General features: G+C 41.7%; 1 protein-coding gene across 8 annotated transcripts in view; it reads left to right on the plus strand.

Annotated features, from left to right (window-relative positions):
- Positions 1-2,862: 2,862 nt before the first annotated feature.
- NCOA7 (nuclear receptor coactivator 7) overlaps positions 2,863-26,673 on the plus strand; it is a 156,577-nt gene continuing 132,766 nt past the window's right edge. For 3 of the 8 annotated variants that reach the window (XM_058735167.1, XM_058735171.1, XM_058735172.1), the window contains exon 1: positions 2,865-3,201. Coding sequence is in view for 1 of the 8 variants with exons in the window: in XM_058735172.1 (XP_058591155.1) it covers positions 3,185-3,201 (17 nt within the window). In the remaining 7 variants the exon portion in view is untranslated. Of the gene's footprint in view, positions 3,202-3,345; positions 3,905-19,844; positions 19,913-26,673 lie in introns of those variants that run through there. The other 5 variants (XM_058735175.1, XM_058735173.1, XM_058735170.1 and 2 more) reach the window with 5 other exon arrangements.

Consider the following 26,673-nt stretch of genomic DNA (forward strand, 5'->3'; position numbering starts at 1 on the left):
CAATCTCTGCTTCTCCATATCTACTCCAAAGTCTCATCATACAGCGTTCTTTATACCAAAAACAGCAAGATGACAATTCCACCTAAATTGCCCTACAATGGCCAACAGAGGTAAAAAGGATGGTTTTCATATTTCACAGAGGCCCTCATAGCCATAAAATTAGTGTAGCACTGTAATTTTTTATTAACTCAACATTTACCAAGCACCTACTAGCCAGGTACATGAGGAGTGCCAGGGATACAATGAAAAAACCAAACAACCAACCAACAAAAACCTTTACTATAGTAATGTATATTATTAAAGTAATAGCTAACTTTTCTTGAAGGTCACATTCTAAGCATCATTCATAGATTACCTCATTCAATCCCTCTATCCACCTTGTAAAGTTGATACTATTATCATCCACCTTTTACAGATAAAGCAACAGCGGTTAAGTAACATATGCAAGGTCAGCACAGGTAAAGCTATAGTCTGAAGTCAGTGCCTGAATTCCTAGAGATTACCATGTTCTTAAGAAGTACACATTCTAATGAGTTTTGATCTTTAGTGTACTAATATTTCCCAAATGATTAAGTATTTCATTTTTCTCTCAATTAAAATTTCACCTTCTATTTATTTACGTATTTTATTGATTTATTTTTAAATGTTAATTTATTTTTGAGAGACAGAGAGAGAGAGAGAGAGAGAAGGAGGGTGCAGAGAGAGAGGGAGACAGGATCCCAAGAGGGCTCTGCCCTGACAGCAGAGAGCCCAATGTGGGGCTCAAACTCACAAACCATAAGATCATGACCTGAGCCGAAATCTGACGCTTAATGGACTGAGCCATCCGGGGGCCCTTCACCTTCTATTTAGAGCAGCACTCTCCAGAATAATTTTTTGTAATAATGGAAATATTCTATTCTGTCCAAAAGAGTAGCCAGTAGCTGTGTTTGGCTTTTCAGCACTTGAAATGTGGCTAGTTGAATGAAAAAACACATTTTAAATTTAAATTTAAATTTAAATGGCCACAGGGCACCTGGGTGGCTCAGTGGGTTAAGCAATAGACTCTTGATTTTGGCTCAGGTCATGATCTCACATTTTGTGAGATCGCAAGCCCCAACTTGGACTCTCAGAGCCTACTTGGGATTCTTTCTCCCTTTCTCTGCCGCTCCCCTCCCCCCCCCCCCCACCCCCGTGCTTTCCCTTTCACTCTCTCAACATAAATAAATAAACTTAAAAAAAAAATAAATTGAAGTGGTCACATGTGGCCAGTTTGGGACAGCACACATCTAGAGGATAAGGAAATGATTTTATTTCTTCTGGTTCCTCTATAAAGACAGTGCTTAGGCCAGTCAATAAATGCTAAGTTAATGAAAAAGAGCTAGTGAAGAATATTTAAGGGGGAATTTTCTCTCCCTCTAAGCTGAGGAGCACAAATCTTTATTATACCAGGACTTCCACTGTGATGTTATAATAAGCATGTGATACAGTATGCAGTCCTAGAGAAGTTCATAAAGATATGAAAAAAGATATTTAAGTTACCTTCAGTGCTTTTGAAAGGCTGACATTTTATAATTGATGCTTATTACTTTTAAAATACATACTCAGTTATATCTTTGTCTAATAAAAAAAGATCACCAGGTGCCTGGGTGGCTCAGTCAGTTAAGCCTCTGACTCTTGGTTTTGGCTCAGATCATGATCTCTCAGTCCATGAGTTGAGTCCCACATTAGGCTGTGTGCTGACAGAGCAAAGCCTGCTTGGGATTCTGTCTTCCTTTCTCTCTGCCCCACGCCCCCCTCAAAATAAATAAAAATAAACTTAAAAAAATCACTAGTTTCTTGAGAAAACATGGAAATGTATATAAAGAAAAAAAAGGAGACTCTGGGTGGCAAAAGGATGGAAAGAGTCAAGAATTTCAGCTCAATGAACATTTCTGCAAATGTCCTTCTACACACTGCGTTCTAAGCAAACTTCATAACTTTTGTTAGCGTGAGCAACTGCTAAATTCTCATTAGGTGACTTAACTCTGTCACTTACACGTCGCAGACACATAAACATTTCGATAGCTGGGTTATTCTGAATCTGGGGGCAAAATACCATGACCAATAATAGGTATCTTTTGGATATGAACTGGGGCTCTAGATCAAAGTCCTCTAAGTGGCCAAGTCATGTGTCAGTGTTTCCTGACTCCTAAGCAGTTCAGCTGCCACCCTCCTCCACATGCTCAAGAAATCTTCCAGATTTTATCGGTTTGTACCGCTATGGAACATGTCTTATCTTTGCCCATTTAAAAAAAAAAACAAAAAAAACCCCCTTAGATTTCCAAATCATAAAAGCACCGATCAAAGAAGTGTGAGAGTGGCTCAGTTTCTCTGGAAAGCCCAAACAATGTTCTTTTGATTCAATAAAATCAAGTCTTTGTAGTGTAAGTGGAATTTTCCCTTGAACATAATTAGCAAATCACACAATGCCTAAAGATGTAAACCGGAGGCCCCATTTTATACATGTTCAGTGCAGAATTGAGCGATTATTCCGTTTCTCGCAAGATAGTATAACATGACCTACTTGCAACTGAAATCCAAAAGCCACCACTGTTAAATGCTTGGCTCGGCCTTTGAGGAGAGGCTGATACAGCATCAGAAGCATCAACAACCCAGAGGAGGCCACTATCCATTGGGCCTGTGTGTACGGCCTCTGACACACCAATGTTATCAGGCCAGCTGCAGACTCCGCCGTGAGTTGCATTGTGTGTGTGCAAGGGTAAACCTCAAGATCAAATCCTCCTAGTCATCTTGCAGTGCTGGTCATGGGACCACAGAGGAAACAGCTCCCAAGTGGGGATGGGAAGCTCACAGGCACTGCCCCGCTGCTGATGCAAATCATCCCCCAACCAAGGCTCTCTCGGGTCTCTGCCAAGTGTCGGCCTGGAGGGCCCAACTGCTACGTCCCGACCGCTGTAATGATTATAATTTGGCAGCATCCGGGATGCAGTACCAGGAACGGGAACGGGAGGGGGAGGAGATGGTGGGCCCCTTTGCGAAACGTAACGCCGGAAAGGACAGAAGGATGAATTAATTGTGGCCAGTAGCCCCCAAGCTGGAAGGAAACTCAAGGTTTTAAGGCCCGGGGAGACGCTTTATAACTTCGGCTCTGCTCTCAAAGCCTCACTTGAAGCGCAGTGCCACGGCAAGCCAGCTGTAGGGGATGCGGCCCGGGGCGAGGTAAGAAGATCCTCCCAGGCTCCACCATCCGGGTCCGGCCTCCAGGGTAGCAGCGAGCTGGCTCTCAGAGGCGTCACAATGGGCCGAGGCCTGCGGAGGCCGCGCGCGCAGCTCCCCGGGGCGGAGCCGCGCCCGGGACTGGGGCTGTGCCGGGGCAGCGGAGGCTGCAGCAACCGGGGGTGGCCGGGGCACCCAGCCTTCCAGCTCCGAGGTCGCCGGGGCGGGGAGGATGCCGCAGCCCGAGCCGCGGAGCCCGGCCGCCGAGCTTTCTAGCCCCCGCCGCCGCGGAGGGGCGCAGAGCGTGGCGCGGGCCGGGCGGAGCTAGAGGCTGGCGTCTGCACCGCGTCGCGCCACCCGCAGTTCCCCGCCTCCGGCCGGGCCCGCGAGCCTGTCGCGGCCGATGCCCTGACCGCGGGCGCAGCTGCAGGGTTGGCAAGGCGCCGCGCCCGGGAAGAGGCCTGAGGAGTCCTGGCGGCGCCCGAGTCCATCAGCTCCGGACGCCGGTCCCCTGGGGCACGCGCCTCACCGCTCCTCCCTCCCGTCCCTGCTCCTCCTCGCCGCACGATCCTCCCCCGACCCCTCCTTCCACCCACCCTGGAGGATGCGCTCCCCCGCGCCGAGCAGCAGAGGCCACCGCTCCCAGAAATGCGTGCGCCCGATCCCCTTCTCCCGGACCCGCGGAGCCGGCGCCCCCGCCCAGTAGGTAGGTGGGTGAGGCGGGGACCCGCTCTCGCAGCCGCCCGCAGCTGATGCTGCCGCTGGGGAGAGGCGGGCAGCCGGGGCCAGGACCCGCCAAACTTGCCTCCTGCCCGAGCTCGGCAGAGCCCTCGGAGGTGTGCTAATGGCGCTGGAGGCAGACCTCGTTAACCTGACAACCTCTTGTCGAGCTCGGAAGGCCGAATGGTGGCGAAGGAGAGCTTGACCCTTCTCCGCTTACCCCCCCCCCCTTCCCCACCCCCGGCCCGGTGGCTGCGGGCGGGGGTGGGGAGGACCGGTGGGCTCGTGGCTTATTTGGGCGGTGGGGGCTGGGGGGGGGGGGGGTACCGTTGTATTTTCAGCAGCTCAGGTGGAAATATGTCACCGTATTTTTTCGGCTGGATGAGCAGATGCGTTCTTCCTGTTTTAGCCAAACGTGTAAGCACGCAAAGCGTTATTTTAGCGGCACGTAGAAGTAGCGGCGGATTTTTGTATATTTCAGAACTGGCTGGCTGGTATATAAAATTGATGGCTCAGTCCCCTACAGTCAACATTTTAGGGCCAGTTAGGGAAGGTCAGACTATTATTCCAGAAGTCAGATTATTCCGGACGTAGATGAGGCTGGGGTATTCTGTTGCTTGCTCGAGGAGCGTCCTGCTTTCCTAAAGCGATGTGTTTTAAGAGTGGCAAGTTTGATACAGGTGTCGGGAGTTGAGAATCTGCTGGAAGGATGCACCCGGGCGGCCAGCAGAGGCAGTCTTGGGCGCAGCCTAGCTTCCAGCTAGGTGTTACGGTTTGTGTTTTGGTTTATGAACTCTTTTCTTTTCTCCCAAGTGTGAAGTTCATACATCAGGGCTTTGAGCACGATTCTCTCTTCTCGGGCTGTCCTTTAAAAAAAGAATTTTATATTCAGCAAGAAGCTTTAGAGTTTTGGAAAGTAGATCATTGTGAACTCCAATTTTATATTAACGTGTTAAGTAAGGTTTAGAGCTTTGGAAAATGAGCCGATGTCAGCTCCAGGAGGACAGAGTCTTCATCTTGTTCAATTCTGTAATGCAATGCGTCTGATGGATAATGGGCGCTCATGAGTTATTTGTTGAATGAACTGTGTTTTAAGCTTCATCTAAAGACAATTGAGGATTGCATGTATCTGTCCTGTGGCTTTTGAAGTTTAACTGGATTTTAAAAATTGCCTCTTTTACAAAGAGTCAAATTAAATTCTCTTAACAGTTTTAAGTATGAATTTTGGCATTCTCAGGACCACATGCTATCTTTTTTTAATTGTGTTATTAAATGAGGTAATTCTCTTCCACTCCTAATATAAGTGCATTTCATTCTAAGCTTGCAGATTTTTTAACGTTGTTGATAATCAGACATATTTCTAATAAACTCTCAAATACAATTTCAAGAATACATTTCATGTTTAAAAGAAAATTATGTTACTCCAGAGGTAACAGTGATGTGGTTAGTAAATGACATATTAACTCTGGTTGATTTGAGTTGTTGTGGATGATCTAATTATATTTTATTACAGGTAAAAGTAAAAATAAAGCATTTAGAAGTGACTGTGACTCCTAAGTGTTTCAAAATATATGGTATACCCATTTTCAACTGTATAGGTTTTCCTCAGTATATAAGCATATTGATTTCCAAATTTGTCAAATTTTGGAAATCAGGGATTTTGAAGACCCCATGTCTTGATGCTTTTAAATTTTGTGTTATCTTGGAAAAATCAAGGATAACTGTATCATATTTCACTGGCTATGTTTTTTCATTATGAAATTTCCGTTTTGATTTTGTTTTTATTTTCCTGTTATATAAGTTTTATGAGTCAGTCAGTATTAACCTCTTTTCAGTAACTTTATTTAGCACAATTATCTGGGAGTAGTCCAGTAATTTATTTTCTTTTTTTTTTTTCCTTTACTTTTTTTGTCATTTAAAAAAATGTTTTTAAGATTTTATTTTTAAGTAATCTCTATACCCAGCTTGGGGCTGGAACTCACAACCCTGAGATCAAGAGTCGCATGGGCCAAGAGCCAGCCAGGAGCCCCCCCCCCCTTTTTTTTTTTTTGTCATTTTAATACCTCATCACTATCCTCACTACATACCCAAAAAGCTTACTTTCATAAAACTATGGTAAGCCACAGTTTATTACTATTACTCTGCAGCCTAGTTGGGCTCTTCCTAGATGGGGAGGAAATCAGATTTCTATGTAAAAGATGGTAAGATTGGGGGAACCAATTGTGAGAGGGAACATATGAAAAATATTATGATTTATTAAAAGGAAGCAAAAATCCTCCCCGAAATAAAGATAATTCTATTTCATATCTTTGTAATCAAGAATATTGAGCAGGTAATTTACATGGCTTTTACTTGTTCACTTTAATTTCTCAAAAGAGCCCTCACCTATGGTTGCCTAAACGCTTTTTACTTTGTTGCAGATAATAAACACTTATTTGTTCATTTGACAAATAGAAATTGAGTGCTTAGGCTGTGCTGACACTCTTGGCCTTGAAACCATCAAGTAAGAGCTAGTTTTTAATCTCAGAATGGGAGAGGCATTTTTCTGTGTGTCCTGCATCCAAATGCGCAATGTCTCTGATTGGATGACTCACAGGGCCCTATCTGGTGAACCCCCAACACCCTGCCCTCATATGCACTACTGGAACGCAATTCTAAGACTCAGTATACTCTCTCCTATCTTTCTGTATCTTTCCCAAGATTTTATTGCCAAAATTTCTATCCCTTCCTTTCAAAATGTTATTGACTGTCCTTTTTTTTTTTTTTTTTTAAATCACAGTTCTTTTGTATCCCAGCCCATAATTTTTGTAGTTGTTCTTTACATCCAGTGGTATCTACCCAATTTATATATGTTGGAACCAAAATTGTTATGGTTGCAGAAAAAGTGTGGAAAAGAAAATTTGTATGACCTTGAATTTCAAATATGGGGAACTGGTGGTTGAAGAATAATTGTTGTCTATTAATGTCCTCTGAACAATGGCATAGAATGCCTTTGTACATACCAGAGAATATCAGTTGTCTGCACAAAAATTTGATCTGAATCTCAACTGGGAGAAATGATGCGTACAGAAGATTGGCAGAATAAAGGCCATTAAGTCCACATATTCCATTCCAATTCTAGGTGTTAGACCAGCAGTTGAGCCAGATTTTCAGAAATGATGTGGTTTGGTTACCTTGTTTTGCTTCCTTTGCACCCCCACCCCCTCGGTTGTGCTCACGCTGAAGGATTCTGCTAATAACAGCAGTCACAAGAAACCTGCTGTTCTGTTACTTAGGAGTTGCGGTTACCAAGATCATGGTTCCTTTTGCAGCTCTTGTGTGAAGACCCAGGCAAGTTCCATTTAGTGATGAATGCCAAAGAAAAACTTTACTTCCCCTGCACCATTATTATGTCTTTTTTTCATCATGCAAAACTAGGATGACATAATTGATTATATTTCCCTTTTTGATTTGGCAACATACAAATGCAGAATCAAATTTGCAACTCAATTTTAATAACCCTGTAAAAACTTATGACCTAATATTGATGTTCTGACTTTTCCTTGGTATTGGGCTTCTGTTCTACCTTGTTTCTCTTGATTCTGATTTTTATATAATTATATTTTCCCACTTTATTGAATTTATTATTTAAAGCTGACTCACATCCTTTGTGAAGCAAGGCAAAACATAACACACAAAAACAAATGAAAACATTTGCAGAATTGATCTCTGGACACATATGTTTTTGATTAACAACTTAATTCCATTAAATATCATTTGAACAAGAATTGAAAGTTTAGTATATTTGAGCTTATACAGCCAAATGGAAAACAGTGTGCCTTAGCTTAGCAAAACTAAATTCCTCTTATTTATTTATTTATTTATTTATTTATTTATGTTTATTTATTTTTGAGAGAGCATGAGCAGGGGAGGGGCAGAGAGAGAGGAAGACACAGAATCCAAAGCAGGCTCCAGGCTCTGAGCTGTCAGCACAGAGCCTGACGTGGGGCTCAAACCCACAAACCGTGAGATCATGACCTGAGCCAAAGTCAGTCGCTTAACCGACTGAGCCACCCAGGCGCCCCACAATTCCACTTATTTGTATTTGAGTTTATATAGCCAAATGGAAAACAATGTTCCATAGTTTTGCAAAACTAAATTCCACTTATTTTGTAACTATTAAATTCATGTCCACCTACCACTTATTTAAAATTGGTAAAACCATTCAATTTAAGTCAGTCATTTCTGGAGTATCTGCCTCATGTGTTTTGTTAGGCTGAACAGGAGATTTATTCCTCCTAATTTTTAGAAAGTTATTTTAGCCGGGGCGCCTGGGTGGCGCAGTCGGTTAAGCGTCCGACTTCAGCCAGGTCACGATCTCGCGGTCCGTGAGTTCGAGCCCCGCGTCAGGCTCTGGGCTGATGGCTCGGAGCCTGGAGCCTGTTTCCGATTCTGTGTCTCCCTCTCTCTCTGCCCCTCCCCCGTTCATGCTCTGTCTCTCTCTGTCCCAAAAATAAATAAAAAACGTTGAAAAAAAAATTAAAAAAAAAAAAAAAAAAAAGAAAGTTATTTTAGCCGAAGAGCTACCCTAAACTAGCTTAACACTCATCATAGTGGACCTCAAATCTGACCTCTTTCACATCAGTAATTTATTTGATTCATCTTTGTTTTAATAAATCAGATTAATAGATTCTTCTAGAGCCTCTTTTATTTACCAAAAATTTAAAAGATCAAGCTGAGTTAATTGACCAAATCTTCTTGATTCTGATATTTCAATAACTACCTGTTAAGTTGGTTGAATTTAATGAGGTAGTTATTTACATTTATATGATGCCAAGTTCAGTTTGATATGTTTGTCACCCAGGTCAACAGATAGATTGGTCCTTCTTAAGGTGCAGTCCAGGAGCCTTTGGGGCAAAAATAATCTGAGTTGAAAAGTGCACTTTGAGGTGCACTTGGGTGTCCCAGACGGTTGAGTGTCTGACTCTTGATTTTGGCTCAGATCATGATTGATACCAGGGTTGTGGGATCAAGTCCTGCGCAGGCTTTGTGCTGAGCGTGGAGCCTGCTCAAGATTCTTTCTCTCTTTCCGTCTGCCCCTCTCCCCCTGCCTCTCTCAAAAACAAACAAAAAAGTACATCTTTAACCATTAGAGTGGTTTGGAGAGAGATGTGGGCAGATTTTTACATAGAAGCATTTCATTTCAATAACCTATATGTTTTTTTTAATTTTGTTTTAATAGTAGACAATACCTTTTTAAAATTTTTTTAAATGTTTATTTTTGAGAGAGACACAGAGCACAAGCAGAAGAGGGGCAGAGAGAGAGGGAGACACAGAATCTGAAGCAGGTTTCGGGCTCTGAGCTGTCAGCACAGAGCCCAACGTGGGGCTCAAACTCATGATCTGAGCTGAAGTCGGCTGCTTAACCAATTGAGCCACCCAGGCGCCACCCTTTTTTGATTCAAAAGGTACAAATGGTATATAATAAAAGGACTCTCTCATCCTCTTTCCCTGGTTACCTGCTTCCCCTGTTTACTGGCAACCAATGCTACCAGTTCATTGGGATCCTCCAGTGACATTTTATGCATTTGCAAGCAAATATGAACGTTCAGTCTGCTTGTTTTATCTACTAACCATTTCTCGAATTCCCCTCTCTCCATTCCCACTGCCCTTGTTTGGCTCCTCAGATGCTTTGGACAGTTGCCTGCATTTTACTTTCTGCTACATTTCAACTCTCCACATTTCAGCCAGTCTTCCTTCTACACTTCCCTCTTCAGGGGCACCAGGGTGGTTCAGTTGTCCAAGCATCCAACTTAAGGCCAGGTCATGATCTTCAGTTTGTGGGTTGGGCCCCATGTCAGGTTCTGTGCTGACAGCTCAGAGCTTGAACTCCGCTTCAGATTCTGTCTCCCTCTCTCTCTGCCCCTCCCCTGCTTGTGTTTTCTCTCTCTCAAAAATAAATAAATATTTAAAAAAAATTAAACGTCTCTCTTCATACCTTCTAAAGGATTCCCATCCTACACAGGAAGGAGTCCACCAGAGATCTTACTGGGCTCTTGGGCTCTGGAGGAATTCATCTTTTACCCCTTGTACTTCCCTGTCATGCATTTGGCCTGCAGTTCTTGACTCCCTCCCTTCCCCCCTTCACCCCAAATTATAGACCTTTTATGACAATCCGATGAAAGTTCATGATCTCATCACACACCACACACCACACACCATTTTGCCTGCACATCCTTCTTTTGGATCCCAAATTAAGAATCTCTACTACCATATAAAACTGACTTCCTGCATATGCATAGCATATGATTTTTCTTCTCCATGCTGTTCCCTCTGGAACACTCTGTGCTCCCATTTTGCTTAACAAGACACACTCACTTCTGGTGTCATCTCCAGGGGGCATTCTTAGGTGAGATTCCATAAACTCATGGAGACTTCCCCACGTAATTTAGTGTCCCAAATTGGTTTCCATACTGGGAATAGGCATTTCTCATAAATAGCAAAATTGCTTTTCTAGTAGAAATTAACTATGACTTTGGATAGCATGTTATGATCAGTTAAAAAAGAAAAAAGCCCAGGCTGAAGCTTTCATTTAACCATTCATCCCTCTTCTACTCTCCCCTACCCCCAGTAGAGTACATGTCTATCATTTTCTCTAGCATCCCTGACTTACTTTACTAATTCTTTCTCGAACATTGTGTTAACAACCTTTTAAGATAACTTTTGCTTATTATGGCCCACATCTGGGAGTGTGTCTTTTGTGCCTCCGCCCTTGCGTTTGCTTCTGTGATTGGTACACAGAGTGGCAAAAACCTCCAGATAGGGTGCCATTAAACATTGACCCTGTCAGATGACACGAATCATCTGGAGAGAGTGGTCCATCCTAAGAAGTGACTCCTAAGCATGTGAAGGAGGTATTTTTAGTTCCAAGCCAAGTAATCAGAGGGTGTCCTGTGTGCTCAGTTTTATTGCAAAGTGCCTGGCATGAGGTAATTTGCTGTTGACTGATTAACAGAGGATTTAGAGAGTAAGAATATAATAGTGTTTGTTCAGCACTGTTCATGTGGAATCCTGACTGGTAGATGATTCTGATCACTAATCAGGTATGCCTTGTAGAATAGGAAAAAATTGTGAGATGACTTTGTAGTTATGAGATCCTTCCAGATCTTTCATTTTCTTTCTGTAATTCTCACCTCAGCGAACTTCAGATTTACTGATTTGTTTCCTCAGACCTGTTGATGCTAGGAATTGAGCGTGTCCTGAGGAGTAGTCATGAATATTCTAGCCATCAGATAAAAATAGCCCCTGCTGTATGATATAAAGCACAATTTTAGGCTGTTTGGAGGGCCTGCTCATTCCTTATGGTCCCAGTGTTTACATCTGAACCCTCCTCCCTAGGTCTTGGTGATTCCCTTAATACACTGCCTGTCTACTGGGTTCCACTGAAACAGTTCATTAGTAGCCCTCTGATCTCTCAAATCATGGCACTTTCCAAAACAGTTTGTTTAATATGCCTTAACTTATTTAAAAAAAAAAATTTTTTTATTGCTTATTCATTTTGAGAGGCAGAGACTGAACACGAGCGGGGGAGGGGCAGAGAGAGAGAGACACACACACAGAATCTGAAGCAGACTCCAGGTTCTGAGCTGTTAGCACAGAGCCGGATATGGAGCTTGAACCCACAAACCGTGAGATCGTGACCTGAGCTGAAGTCAGATGCTTAACCAACTGAGCCACCCAGGCGCCCCATATGTCTTAACTCTTTTAAAAGCATTCTATAAGAAATTGTTTTAGTCCGTTCAGACTGCTGTAACAAAATACCATACACCGGGCGACTTGTAAACAGCAACATTTATTGCTCCCAGTTTAGAGACTGAAAGTCCCAGATCAGGGCACCAGCTTGGTCGAGCTATGGTGAAGCTCCTCTTCCAGGTTGCAGACTGCTGACTTCCCATTGTGTTCTCACATGGGAGAAGGCGCGAGGGATCTCTCTGGGACCTCTTTTATGAGGGCACTAATCCCATTGATGAGGGGTCTAGTCTGACCTCATGACCTAACCACTTCCCAAAGGCCCCACCTGATATTATCACCTTGGGCATTAGCTTTCCAACAGATGAATTTGGGGGTGGTGGAGACACAATCATTCAGTGTATAGCAGGAATAGGAAATTCACAGATCAGTAGCTACAGATAGCCAAGACATGAAAAAGTATTCAACTTCATTGTATCAAAGAAATGCAGATTATAATTAGATTTTAAAAGTCCATGACAGTGCTGGGAAGATTGAGGTTGTGTCATATTCCTTTTTTCATAGGCGGTGAGAAGGTATGTTGGTATACTTTATTTTGTTTATTTTTTATTATTATTATTTTTTTAACATTTTTTATTTATTTTTGGGACAGAGAGAGACAGAGCATGAACGGGGGAGGGACAGAGAGAGAGGGAGACACAGAATCGGAAACAGGCTCCAGGCTCCGAGCCATCAGCCCAGAGCCTGACGCGGGGCTCGAACTCACGGACCGCGAGATCGTGACCTGGCTGAAGTCGGACGCTTAACCGACTGCGCCACCCAGGCGCCCCTATTTTGTTTATTTTTTAATGTTCATTATTTTATTTTTTGGGAGAGTGTGTGTAGGTGGGTGGGGGAGGAGCAGAGAGAGGGGGACAGAGGATCTGAATCAGGCTCTGTACTGACAGCAGAGAGCCTGATGCGGGGCTCGAGCTCATGAACTGTGAGACCGTGACCTGAGCTGAAGTCAGACACTTAACCAACTGAGCCACCCAGGGGCCCCTATGTTGGTATATTTAGATTGACAATAGTTTAGATAATAGAATTTTTTTGCACCAGTGGTTCTATCCTAAGAGTATATCCTAAGGAATTCAGGAATGAGGCTTAATTTCAGTGATTACTGTACTGTCTTTGGGCAGCATGTGAAATGGTCGAGGGGTTAAGAGGAGGGGTTCTGGAGCCAGGTGCCCCACTTGGAATCCTATTCCACCCCTTACCAGCCCTGTGAACTTAGGCAAGTTAATTTCTCCTTGATTTATCATCTATAAAATGAAGATAATAGTATCTACCTCCCATACTGTATTGAGAATTAGATAAGTTAATATATGTAAAGTACAGTCACAGAGTAAGCAACTCTAAGTGTTAGTTGTTATCAAGGATGATGATTTGAAAACTTGAGACAAATCCAACAGTGGAGTCATGTTTAAGTGATAGTATACCAAAGACCCTAATTTGATTTTAAAACGTACCTGCATAGAAGAAAAGACAGGAAAGTGACAAAATAGTAAAGCTTTTCCCCCCTTGATGGGATCATAGGTAATTTCTGTTTTTCACATTTTTATTATCCATATGTATTACAATCATACTTGTTAGACATTATAAAATTAATGTATCATAGGATTCTTATATTCTCAATGTTTCTTTATCAAATGTATATTCGTTTTGACATATTTTACTTTCTCTTCCTCCTTTCAAATCTGCTAATATTTCACTTCCCCAACATTTTCACCCACATGCCATCTGCTTGATATTTTCTTGCACTTAGCTTGCTTGTTTTGTGTATAGATCAGCCCCAAGGCTAGTTCTTCAAGAATAAGTAGACCAAATGAAATGATTGATGACATTTTAGTGCTGGTGGCTTTCTCATGGAAGTTTAAGCCAGAGAATGCAGCTGCCATGATAATGGCTCTGTATCTTCTCTACATTTCGGGCACTCCTCCTTATCTCCTGCTCCCCATCTGAATGAACTCAGCACTCCAGGACCCCTCTCACACACAGGGGTAATTCCTGCCTCTGGGGCTGTTGACTGCCCCCTTTATTGGAGATTTCCTGCACATTTCTTCCTTTAAAGCCAATATTCTGCACCAGGTTGATACTTAATTCCATAAACACTTTCCAGGACATCTTCTCTACCCTGATTATGGTTACTTTGGCCCTTAACTATTTGTACCACAAATTAAATATTGGCTTCTTTTATGGCTTAGTTGTTCTTACAGTAAGCTGATAGGGTTGTGTTTTATATTACTCTATGCCCTTCAGTTTTCTAGCACATGGAAGACAGGAATATTGGATGTTGTTGTGGTGACAGTACTCTTAAGAGATGATTTATGAGTTTTGTGTTCCATCTTTCCTCTGTCCAACCTTCTCCTTCCTTTATTTTCAAAATCAGAATGTTACGTCATTTGGTTCTCTCAGTCTTCTAGATATTTACCTGAAAATTTGATGATATGTTTTCATTCCTAAAGCCTAAAAACCAAAGAGCTCAGTTGCAGAGAGCACCATGATTAGCAATGGGTTTACAACTGGGGTCCAGTAACATACAAACTAATCCTAATTGCAAGGACACCTCTGTCATCATCTCTAAAATATTGCTTGTTTGACCAAGACAATTTAACGAATCTTCCAGAGAGTGTGTTTAAAGTTCATAAATATGTTAGATTCTTATAGATCTTGCATTTCCTGGAAAGGACAAAATCCTAGGAAATGTTTTCATATGTCTACCCTTGTATGCTGGACCAGTGGTTTCCCAGCTGGGGTTCACGTGCCCCATGAGGGTAAGGGAAGAAATTGTTAGAATGTCTATATCATCTTTTCATGACTTCTATTTTTGTTACGTGTTTTACAATGCATATATTAGTGCAGAAGACATGTTTTTTAGAAGAAAATATATATAGGGGCACCTGGGTGGCTCAATCGGTTGAGCGTCCGACTTCGGCTCAGGTCATGATCTTGTGGTTCGTGGGTTCGAGCCCCACGTCGGGCTCTGTGCTGACAGCTCAGAGCCTGGAGCCTGTTTCAGATTCTGTGTCTCCCTCTCTCTCTGACCCTCCCCCATTCATGCTCTGTCTCTTTCTGTCTCAGAAATAAATAAACGTTAAAAAAAAATTAAATAAGTAGAAGTAAATATATATATATATTAGGATTTTATGTTCAGGTACTTTTATTGATGTGGAATATAACTTTTAAAATGGAGGCCACCAGGGCTCCTGGGTGCCTCAGTTGGTTAAGCGTCTGACATGATTTCGGCTCAAGTCATGATCTCACGGTTTGTGGGATGGAGCCCCACATCAAGCTCTGCGCTGACGTTGCAGAGCCTGCTGGAGATTCTCTCTCTTGCCCTCTCTCTCTGCCCCTCTCTCCCACTTGTTCTCTCTCTCTCTCTTTCTCTCTCTCTCTCAAAATAGATAAGTAAACTTAAAAAAATAAAATGGAGACCACTGATCTGAATAAAAGGCAAGACTTTATTGTTCTATACCCCGAAGTCAGTTTCTATTAGGTATTTAGCCATAACAAATTAAAAATGAACTTGATAAACATAGATCCTATGCTAGCCTAAGCTGGGAGTTGTAATGTGCATGTGCATGTGCTTATGCACATAAAACATAAGACACGTTCCCTGCCTTTAGAGAGCTTACAGTCTGAGTAGAAGAATGGGGCATGATCAGTGATTAATTAGAAAATGGTACAAGATAGCATAGGTGTGAATGGGAAACCTAACAGCATGAGACTATATTTTATGTTAGACTAAAATTGCTGAAGTATGATAATAGCAGCATAATACACGGTGATGCTGTGTTATCAGAATATTTCAAAACCCTGTTTATGTTCAGAATTTTTTTCTTGGTAATCAGGTCAGTTCTCTGTCTACCTATTCAAATAGCTATGCTTAAATTATCTCCTAGGTACAGATGTTAATGAACTGTGGAAGCTTTCTGCTCTAATACTCAAAAGGTCATACCAGTGCTCTCAATTACTGGCTGACATTTCTGTAAATTCTAAGAGAAAGTGGCGGAACAGCCATGGTGATAAAGCAGTAACATTTTTGATGCGGTGTTCCTGTGGAACAGTGATGGTGTATGCAATTTAAAACAAGCGAATTAGTTTCCTAAGGCTGCTCTGACAAGGTAGCACAAACTGGGTAGCTTAAAACAACAGAAATTCATTGTGTTACAGTTCTGGAGGTTAAAATTCTAAAATTGAGGTGTTGGCAGAGCCGTGATCTCTCTGAAACTTGAGAGAAATCCTCCGTTGCCTCTTCCGCCTTCTGGTGATTTGCTGGCTATCCTTGGAATCCTTGGCTTGCAGCTACATCACCGTAATCTGCTCTGTTATCACGTGGTGTTCCTGTGTGACTCTGTCTTCATGTGGCCCTCCTCTTTTAAGGACACCAGTCATACTGGATTAGAGGCCCACCGTTCTCCAGTATGACCTCATCTTAATTGCATCTGCAAGTACCCTTTTTCCAAATAAAGTCACATTATGTGGTATCGTGGATACAGCTTAAACCTTTGGCATGGGGGCAAGGGGGTGACACAGTTCACCTCATAACAAAAAGTAACATCAAAGTCTGTGGGTAAATATACCAAGATGTGCGTGAGTTACCCTTGGTGTCAAATGATGCCTTCTTACAGTGAAACTTCCATAGCCACGCACGTTGGTCAAGGGATGAATGACAACTGGACGGAAAGGAAGATTTCTTGGCTATTTGTATTAATTGGCTGCTTCTGTCTCTGGGCTTTGGTATTCCAGGCCTTGGTAGAGTTATTCTTATAGACAGTAGTATGTAATATGTGGCTTTGATCTTCCTGGTAAAAATCCACAAAGTAATTTGTGGATCAGGAATTTCTAAGGGTGTATTGGTTTTTTGTTTTGTTTTTTTGTGTGTGTGATACAGCTGCATAACAGCCTCCAAATCTTAGTGGCTTAGAACCACAGTTATTTATTTCGTATTCCTAAATCTGTAGATTGACTGCGGTTTGGCTGCTCTTGGTTCAGTTTGACAGGGGTGGGCTGGATTCCAAAGTTAAGGTGGGAGTTCAGGTCAATTCTACATGTTTTTATCCTGGACAGGGCTGAAGAAGCAAAAATTGCTACCTGGAGCATGCTCTTCTAGTGGAGAGCAGAAATTTGCCAGGCCTCCTAGTGCCTCAAGTTGAATTAGGTACACTGTTAATTCTCCACCTGTTGGTCAAACAAGCCACATGGCCAAGAGGGTGGATGCAGGCTTCGCACAGTAGTGCAAAGCGCCACAAGGTGGCGTAGCAAAGGGTGTGGGTGTAGATTTCTGGAACAGGGAGGAAGTGCGGAATTGAGAACAATCTAGTGTAGCAAAGGGCCATTTTCTTTTGAATCCTACAAGAACTTTTTTATGAAGCAACTTACTAAACCTTTAAAAGAAAATGTATTTAAACCACAGACTTGGTTTCTTAATCCAGTCTCTTGGAAAATTGTAGTTGAATATACCGTATATTTTTTTTCCAAGAAGAGGTCATAGTATTTCACAATGCTGATTTAATTTTGTGTTGGGCAGATTTCCTGTTAGACACTTTTCATTATGCCTTCTTCCTGAAGCCATATTTGTGTATTTAGCACATTTTAGACTGTACTGACCAAAGCACCACATGACCGTCTCCGTCTTTACATTAGACATTGGAGGAGAATCTGGTAGAATTGCAGTCCTCTTGAACATGCTCTGATAGAGAACATTTTCATTAAGGGTAAAACTGTTTCTGGTTTACACGATTGTTGACCGTGCACCGCTGTAGAAGTATAACCATGAATGCTTGTTTTCAGTGTTGTCCTGCTTCAAGCATCTTTCCTAACAACACTGGCCCATGCGACCTCGTCCTTTTCCTTCCATTAACACCTCTCTGTACACAACACATTTTATTAGACATTAATTTTTATAATACTCATTTTTTTCTAATTTTTTAAAAATTTATGTTAATTTTATCTCCTTGTCTGAAGTCAAAGTTTTCTTAGAGCCCATTGAGTCCTTTTTAGATTCATAGGTTTTAGATAAATAGTATGGTGGTAGAAATAAAACGAGTTTTTAGCAAATGCTTACTGAATTGAAGAGATTGAATACGTATGTGTGACAAGGCACTATTTTGGAATAAGTGTAAATTGTCTTTTGCCTCTTGTACTCTCCATTGTAAATAAATATACTGAAAGTACATTAAAAAGAATGATAATTCAATTATTTTTTAGTTTACATTTTTACAAGTGTGGGTGTATGCCAGTGTATTTTGAAAATGCATGCAACTGCAGATACTATCTATAAGAGAACAAAGAAGCACATTGCCTTTTCCTTAGTGAAATGGTTTACCTGGCAAAGGGAACTTTTATGTCTCTTGGTAGTCTCAAAAGACACCCAGATTGAATTGTTGAAAACTAGTGTTTGAAGCCCATAAATTGTATGTTCTTTGTAAAGGCATTCCATTTATGACCTCTTTTGTCCATTAAATTTTATTGGTTTTGTTTGCATCAATTAATTCTAATTCAGATCTATCAAATAGACCCTCCCAATAAATGATCTAAAAGCAACAATAAGAAATTAGTGGCAGTGGTAGTGGTAGTAAATTAGTAGTAACCACTGCTCACATTTATTTCTGTTCTGAAATGGAAGGACTTGGGGCCTGGCATAAGACCACAACCCATGCAGTAGTGACAGCATTTGCTGTGAGTACAGGGAGCTGGAGTGGTGATTCACATTGGCACCTATTTTCTTTCTTTCTTTTTTTAATGTTTGTTTATTTTGAGAGAGAGACGGGGGTGGGGAGGGGCAGAGAGAGAGGGAGCAAGAGAATCCTAAGCAGTCTCCTTGCTGTCAGTGTGGAGCCTGATTCGGGACTCAGACTCACAAACCATGAGATCATGACCTGAGCGGGGACCAAGAGTCAGACGCTTAACCGACTGAGCCACCCAGGCGCCCCACATTGGCACCTATTTTCTACAAGGCCTTGGGGAACGAACTTCAGTTCTGTACCAGTACAGAGACTCCAGAAGAGTGTGGAGCTTATTCCTTTTGGGACAAGGCCAGAAGAGGTCAGGGGGTGGGGGTGGGGGGGCAGGGGGGACACAAAAGGCCAAAGATCCTAGGATTTTAGCATAGGTCTGGTAATACTAAAGTGAGTTCCAGAAGTAATCGAGGACAAACTTTTGTTCCCATGTCACCTGTTTTTTTTTTGTTTGTTTTTTTGTTTTTTTTTTAAATGCTCTTTCGTGCCTGCCACGTTTAGATTCGTTTTAGAGATCATCTAGGGTGATTTTGCAGTGCTGGAGCAGTAGGAAGGGGGTGTCCCCAGAAACCACTTATGTGGGTGATGCTGGCATCAGATTTTTCCCCATTCTTGTGAAAGACAATCATATGCTTGTAGTGGACACTAAATAAATAATGATTGATGGTGAGAAAGAGGAAGTTTTTTCTGCGTATGAGAAATGAGAATGGCAGAGTAAACTGTGTTCTGTTTTCATTGCCTCTCGTAACTTCATACGTGACCTTCTGCCTATTTTTCCCCTCTAATCTGTCTTTGTGCATGTGGAAAACTGCTCAAAACTGAATTCTTATATTATTATGAGTATTAACGGAGGAGTTCATGTAATACATTAAATACCTCTGGTAGAATTTTTATAGAATCATAATTTTTAGCTCTAAAAAGGACCTACAATTTTAGTCTCTAGAAAAAAAAGGACTTTTATAACAAAATCAATAAAGAAATGTTATTTTAAAAAGGTGAAAATTCCATTTTCTGATTCTGATCCCTTGATTTTACTGATTTTTAATGGAAAAATAATTGGATAGTCAGAGGACTGCATTTCCAAACAACAGAAAAATGGTCGGCTGTTAAATATTTCTGGCATATTCCAAGTTATGATATTATTTCAGATCTTAAGACTAAAGAGGTAATTCATTTAGTTTAGTGGATTAAGGGAATATGCTCTCTAGTTAGCTCTTTAAAAATCTCATTCAGTGCAGTGAATATGTATTGAATGCATTCACACAGTCACTGCAGTGCATTCATTAATGAATAATAATAACTAGCCTGCATACAGTTCAAGATTTACATCCTAAAAGACAATTGGCCAAAAAGTTGGTGTTCACACTCTTTGTTCTTTTTAGTGGTGAGTGAATTCAAGAAGAACTAGGCATTTGATGTGAAAATTCTGTGTGGTGAGCTACCCTCGCACTAGAGGCCATTATTAGTGCTTTTGACTTTGGCATCAGGTAAAGCTGATTATTCTGGCTCTCACTCATATGGCTATTTGACCTTGAATAAGTTCTTTAACCCTTCTAAACTTCAGATTCTTTATCTGAAAAGGATTGCGAATATTAACTCCCTCATATAGTCATAAAGATTAAACACTGTGTGTAACAGCATTCAGCAAACCCTTGGTGCATGTGGTTAAGGTTCAGTAAACAGTGAACTGTTGCTGATTGCTGTCAGCTTCGTATTCACGAGAGCTGCCTAGCTTGAGTTAGTTTACTATGGGATTTTTCTGTTTGGGGAAAATTTGAATCTAGCTCTTCAGGTGATGTTGAAGGTAGGTATAATTTTCCTGAATACTTGAATATTTGGGTTCGCTGGATATAATTTTCTGTTCCCACTGGACACTAGACTCTATAGACACCTTTTGGACCCATTTAATCTGTAAACAACCCTTTACAGATGAAGAAGCTGAGGGCCAGAGAAACGGAGTAACTTGCCCACAATTACAGACTTTGGAGATACTGGAGTCTGAATATTAACCAGGCCTGTCCTGTTTCGGAGGTGCTGTGGTGCCTTAATAACATAGGTCAAAGAGGTCAGATGAAGCTCAGAGCATCTTGAAGACAGATAACTTCTCGTGTGTGGAGTTTATACAGTCTCAGCTTTGAAGGAACTTTTGAAATTAAAAAAATTTAGTTAAAAAAGTTTTAAATGTTAGTTTACCCACAGAGTGTGATTTTCTGCCGTAACAGGTAGTTCTCGATGAGTGCCGTATCCCCTGCAGGGCACACTTGGTTCCCCATGATTATCAGAATGGGGGGGCACTACGGGCATTTACTTGGGGGGCAGTAGAGGTGCCAAATGCCCTGTAATGAGTGGGACAGTTCTAGACAACAAGCGGTTGTCCCTTACACTCAGGAATTTTGTATCTTCTGTAGGATCTATGTGAATATTTATTGGGACATTCTAAAGAAAAGGGTTCTAAATTACCATGTTTGCAAATACCCAGTTATTGGGGTGACTGGATGGCTCAATCGGTTAAGCATCCCACTTCAGCTCAGGTCATGATCTCATGGTTCCTGGGTTCAAGCCCTGCATGGGGCTCTCTGATCTCAGCAAGGAGACTGCTTGGGATCCTCTGTCTCCCTCTCTCTCTCTGCCCCTCCCTGACTCGTGCACTCGCTCACTCTTTTTCTCTCCCCCCCTCTCCAAAATAAGTGAAAATTCAGGAAAAAAAGAGAAATACCCAGTTATTATTTATGGCACTAGTTTTTATTTTAATGTTCTATGCACTGCACCCCAGCCCCATTATCCACCTCTTCTTATCCCCCTCACCTCTGCTTTTCATTTTCCTATTTTCATTTGTAATGAAATTGTTTCTGATCCCATTTCTCCTATAGCTAAATTTGCCCTATAGAAGTAGGTGCAAGCATCTGAGTATTTCATTATGTCTTTTGGTGAACTTGTGCCTGAGAATTTGCTTACTGAAATACTTGTTATAAATCACTTTCCTTTGGGCATTTTATTGATTTCATACAATTAACTGTGTACCTAGGTTATATTAGCTATGAACTTCATTTCAGTGTTATAAGGGGCATATTATAAAATACACATTTATTTAGATGAAGGGTGTTGATTTGATAAGGTTGAGAGCTGCTGGTCTGCAGCGATCTCTTGAAGCGGTTGTTCACTTTGTGCTTAGTCACGTTTGGAGATTAGGAAGCCAACCTGTCTGGAGGCGGCTCTTTGCATCTGTCTGTGAGACAGTTCTTCTTTACATTAAGCCAAGACCCCTCTCCCTCTGTATCTTATGCTTGGTCCTAGGTATTCCTATTCCCCTTGAAGGTCTATTGGTACAAGCCTAAATCTGAGACCAGATAAGATCTTTCAGATGTTTGAAGTAGCTGTCAAGTTCATCCCAACTCTTTTCAGGCTAAATCTGATGAGCTCCCTTGACTATTAATCTTAAAACTTAGTTTTATGTCACTTAACCATCCTGGTTCCTCCACTTTCCTAGTATTTCTCCTATAGCGTAAGACCTAGAGTTAAATGCAGTCATTTTAATATATTCTAATCCTCAAGAAGGGTGGCACAGACCATCATAATCTTTTTTTTATTCTGGGCTGATTAAGTGGGATTGTTTTGTTTGCTTTGAAGGGAAGGGCATTAGAATCACACTGCTGGGTGTATGGAGCTTATTATCACCGAAAAGTGCAGATCATATTCACTTGTGCTAATGCTAAACTCTGTCTCTTTCATTCCTTAGTTCTTTACCCATATGTGAAACCTCAGGTTCATATGGGGTAAATTCTACCTTCTTACAGACTGTTGAGGTCTGTCTGAATCCAAATACTATTATCTGAGGTGGTATTTACCCCTCTTCCAAAAGTTTAACGAGGAGGCCCCTATTTTCATCCAAGTCAGTGGTAAATTTACTGATGAGGATGGAGGCTAAGAACAAATACTGCATTAAGCTATTAGCATCCTCCCTCCAGGGTGAAGTTAGAGGTCAGCTGCCTGCTCTGGGCTGGTCAGCACATAGCTCTTGGCACAGTGGTTCAGTGCTTTCCTTTATGGACCTAATCATAGAAGCATCCACCCATGTCCAGCCCACATTTCTCCATCTTATCGATAAGTGGATCAAGAGAAACTTATCAAATGCCTTTAAGTAGTTATACTGTGTTTACCTCATTTCCGTAATGTATGAGAACAGTATCTGTGTCCAAGAGGGAAATTAGGTCAGTGTAATTTGAATAAGCCATCATTCCTCCCCTCCACTGGATCTGTACTCCAGCCATCCCAGACCACTCAGGATTCCCTGATCATCATACATTCTCTGATGACAGCTTGCACATCCGCAGTCTGCCTAATGAGCCCAACCTCTCTTCTGCGTGCATCATTGGGGAAACTCTTGGCAGAGTTAGTTGCTTTAGTTGCTTCCCCTCCGTGCTCTGCCCGTATCAGAGGACTTGCCATTTGTCTTACGAGCCAGTGGGTTTCGGTTGCCTGTTCCACCTGAACTTCCTGGCCCATGAATGCTGTCTTCATCATGTGTATCCAGCAGAGTACTTGGTCCAAGGTACAGGCTTCAGAAAGGGGTCTGTTCATTTGTTGTTGTTCTGCTGAATCATTGGTTTTCTGTAAATATTCTGTATCCCAGGTTTCACTGCCTGCTGTTCCAAGTCCTGGCTAACCTGCCTGTAGTGATCATTTCTAATGTTTTGCTGGGAATCTATGCAATGGTGTGCAGTGTGTAATTTGCACAATCCCTTTGCTTACTTTTGTTGAAAATTAAAATGTATTTGCCCAACAATTTGTATGTAAGTGTTGGATCACAGGGATCTACTCCCAAAGCCAAGACTACACTGTATGTTAGCTAACTTGACAATAAATTATATTAAAAAAATAAAAAGTTAAAAAATTAAAAAAAATTTTATCAGTGTCCAAAATAAAAAAAATTAAAATTAAAAAAAAAATGTATTTGTGCACTGTTATGCTGCTGGCACTCTTCACACCTTTGACAATCCCTGACCTTGCCAGTGACTTTTTAGAAATCTCATTTGTACATTCTCTTAGATGGAACATACAGAATGATCTAGCTAGCCTAGAGATGGGTCTTCATTTAAAGTATCTAGGAGCTTTGATAAAATCTCTCTACTTTGCTCCTTTTATAAACTGTACACACAGCATGAGGCTTGAACTCAGGACCCCAACATCAAGAGTTGCATGCTCTACTGACTGGCCCAGCCAGGCACCCCTCTCCCTACTTCTCTTCAATGAAACTCACATTTGTTTAATTCTTTATGGCTCTAATTTCAGTTCCCTAGGCAAAGAGTAATGGAATAAGAGCTGATGAGTTCTCCATTTATTTTGCCATCTGTTGGCTTTGTCCCATTTTTCCAAGTAGCAGACCATTGGCCTGTCCTTGATCATCACCTTGATTCAGGCATAACTTTTTTGCTTTGGGTTGCTGTTAGGTTCTGTTTTCTATTGTTTTGGTTTTCTGACACACATTTGTTTCCTTGGGGGTGTTATCTCCTTGATGCTCCCCTTACATGTTTGTGGCACCCTTTTGTATCTATTTCTGCATCTTCCCATGTTTTTTGTTAAAGAGAGTATTCAAATCTGACCTTGGTTAATGCTGAAATTTGAACATCCTTCCTTTGTTTAGATGTGTAGCTTTGAGAACGACTGAACACCTACTCTATTTCTGTAGAAGTGTAAGCATTTTCTAGAAGGAAGTATCTGCATTAGAAAGGTTCAGTTTAGTCTATTCCTTAAGTGGCCAACTTAGCGTGACCAAGCCTCAAAGCATGTTCTAGCCATTATTTTATTTGTATAATAGGAAACATGTTGTTGGGAAAACAGTTTATGGCCATGATAGGTACACTGGTGTTTTTCTAGTCTAGGCTGGTTATACTTGAATGTGCAAGGAGCTGCAAGCTATCAGATGCAGAGTCAGAAAGCCACCCTGGGCTGTGTGGGTCCACACTGGTTTATTGTGCTTAGGGAGTCTCCTGTAGCTCTGTGCTTAAATTCTTTCTGAGTGGTGCCACGGTCTCAAACAGGGAGCACTTTGCTGGTAATACAGTAAATATTCTGTCTTCAACGCAGTTCTTACGAGGTAAGGATTTTGCACGTGCCTTTTTTATTTTCATAATGAACTGAATTTAGATTTAAATTGTCTCTCCTGACTTAAGATCAGGAGCAGAAATATTTAGATAGAAGATTCGTCTTGTGCTTCCCTCATGAAATTCTTTTTTGGTCTGTAATGTGCCATAAATGCAGGAGAGTCTTGTAATTCAGTGTTTGGATGAGTCTCGAGTTTATTGATGTGAAGAAGAGTCAACATTAAATGAAAGAAGGGCTTTTAAGAAGCCCATTATAACCACTTATAATGGAAAATGTAGTTCCCATTAGAGATTGATTTAAGGAGCTCTGGTTCCTCAGTGAAGCATGAAGGCTGCTGTATGGTGCTCTGTGCAAATCATTTTTACGGCACCTTTGCTGCTCTCTTCCTGGGTAATCTGTTGGTGTGTCTTGACCTGAAAGGACTGCGTACGTCTTGTTTAAGGAATAGAAAAATACCCAGGAATTTAAAAGAAATCAGAGATTAGTATGTTTTTTATTTATCAAATAGAATATTAAAAAAAAGGGGAAGCTTTGCAAGTTCTAAACAGACACAGCGGCACCAGATGTCAGTTCTTGGATCATTTAATCTTTTTCTCTTGCGCTTATTTTTGTCAATATTTTTCCACTAGAACCAAATATTAGTTTCTGGCTCAGCTTGCAATATAAAAATTTTCCAATTAGATTGTTATGACTTCATTTTTATTCATGAGGAGAAATCTAATAAACAGGGAGCATCACATGTGGCAGCGTGCAGGAGAGGAACTTTAAAATAAACCACCTGGCCCAGAGCAGGGCAGAGAGCTGGGATTCTCATCCTTCCTGGAGTCTGAGAGAGAGACTGGCTTGCATCTATACCCCTTGCCCCCAAGTAATTATTAATTGGTGGGGGGGGGGGGCAGGCGGTGGTTCTCGGATTTTTATTTGTTTGCCATATAATTGACCTTGCTCCAATCCTGGATTGATTCCTTGCTTAGCTCTTATGTGGATTTTTTTTCTGCTTGGTTCTGTGTTAGGTATTTAGGGAAGTAAAAGGAAGTTGTGAAATCTGGTGGTTTTTGACTTGAAGGGGCTTTTGGTTTGTTTGTGGCCGAGGAGGCTAAGTGAAGCGGCATCATCACACAGTGAATGACTAAGTGCCTCATGGTGAGTGTTGAGTGGCGAGTGAACTAAGCTCCTAAGGAAGAGAGAGAGCACACGAGAGGTCAGGGAAGGCGTTAGAGCAGAGCTGGGCCTTATGCGGGATCTGGTCACACAGAGGAGTGTAGGCAAGTCACTTGAAGCTGGAGAAAGGATAGGGATTAAGGTACAGAGTTGGAGGCAGGGAGGGGACCCCAGTGGGTTCAGCCCACAGTGTGAGACTGACCTCAGGAGCGTTGGACAACACTGTCTTTCCTTTCTCTGCTGTCATCACCCAGCTTCTTGAATGAATGCTTATTCCTTGAGGTATGGCTTCTACTCCCACCACTGAGCTGACATGGTCCTGCTGGAGATCTCAGTGACCCCCTTCCCCAAGGCCCAGGTCCATTTGCTCTAACCTGTGGAATCTGTGCTGAGGCATTGGACGCTGTTGATTCCAGACTGCTTTTTCTCATTTCTAAAGGTTTCTAGCTCCACAGGTTATTGAAAGGCATTGAAGTGTGCACCAAACTGGCTTTAGGTCCCTGCTCTGCCACAGCTGGTGCTAGGGAAGTTAGTATCTCTCAGCCTCTGTTTAGTGGAAATAAGGATACCAAACTCACAGTATGGTTATAAGGATTAGAAGAGAGAACGTGCGCCTGATATGTTGAAGTAAGTGACTTGCGGTAGGCAGGCATTAGGATTGCTTCCTTTTCTTATCTGGTAGCTACTCAGTCCTTACCTGACTGTGTCTTGTTCTTTTCCTGTACATACCTATGCCCAGCTGATCTCTCTTTCTGGAATGCTGTCTCTCCCTTCTCTTTACCTGTTCAAATTTTCACTGCCCTGCCTTACTTTATTACCTCCATCAAAATGGAACTTTGCGTCTTTTGTATGCTTACTTCTTTGGACAGCTCCAGGTTACTACCTGTTATTCTAGTTATTTGCACACATATCTATTTATTATTGCACACATATTTTTATCTTATTTTCCTTACCAGTTGATAAAGTCCTTGAGGGCAAGGTACAT

Source organism: Neofelis nebulosa, chromosome 6 (assembly GCF_028018385.1).
Source record: "Neofelis nebulosa isolate mNeoNeb1 chromosome 6, mNeoNeb1.pri, whole genome shotgun sequence".
In the NCBI taxonomy this organism is placed as follows: Eukaryota; Metazoa; Chordata; class Mammalia; order Carnivora; family Felidae; genus Neofelis; species Neofelis nebulosa.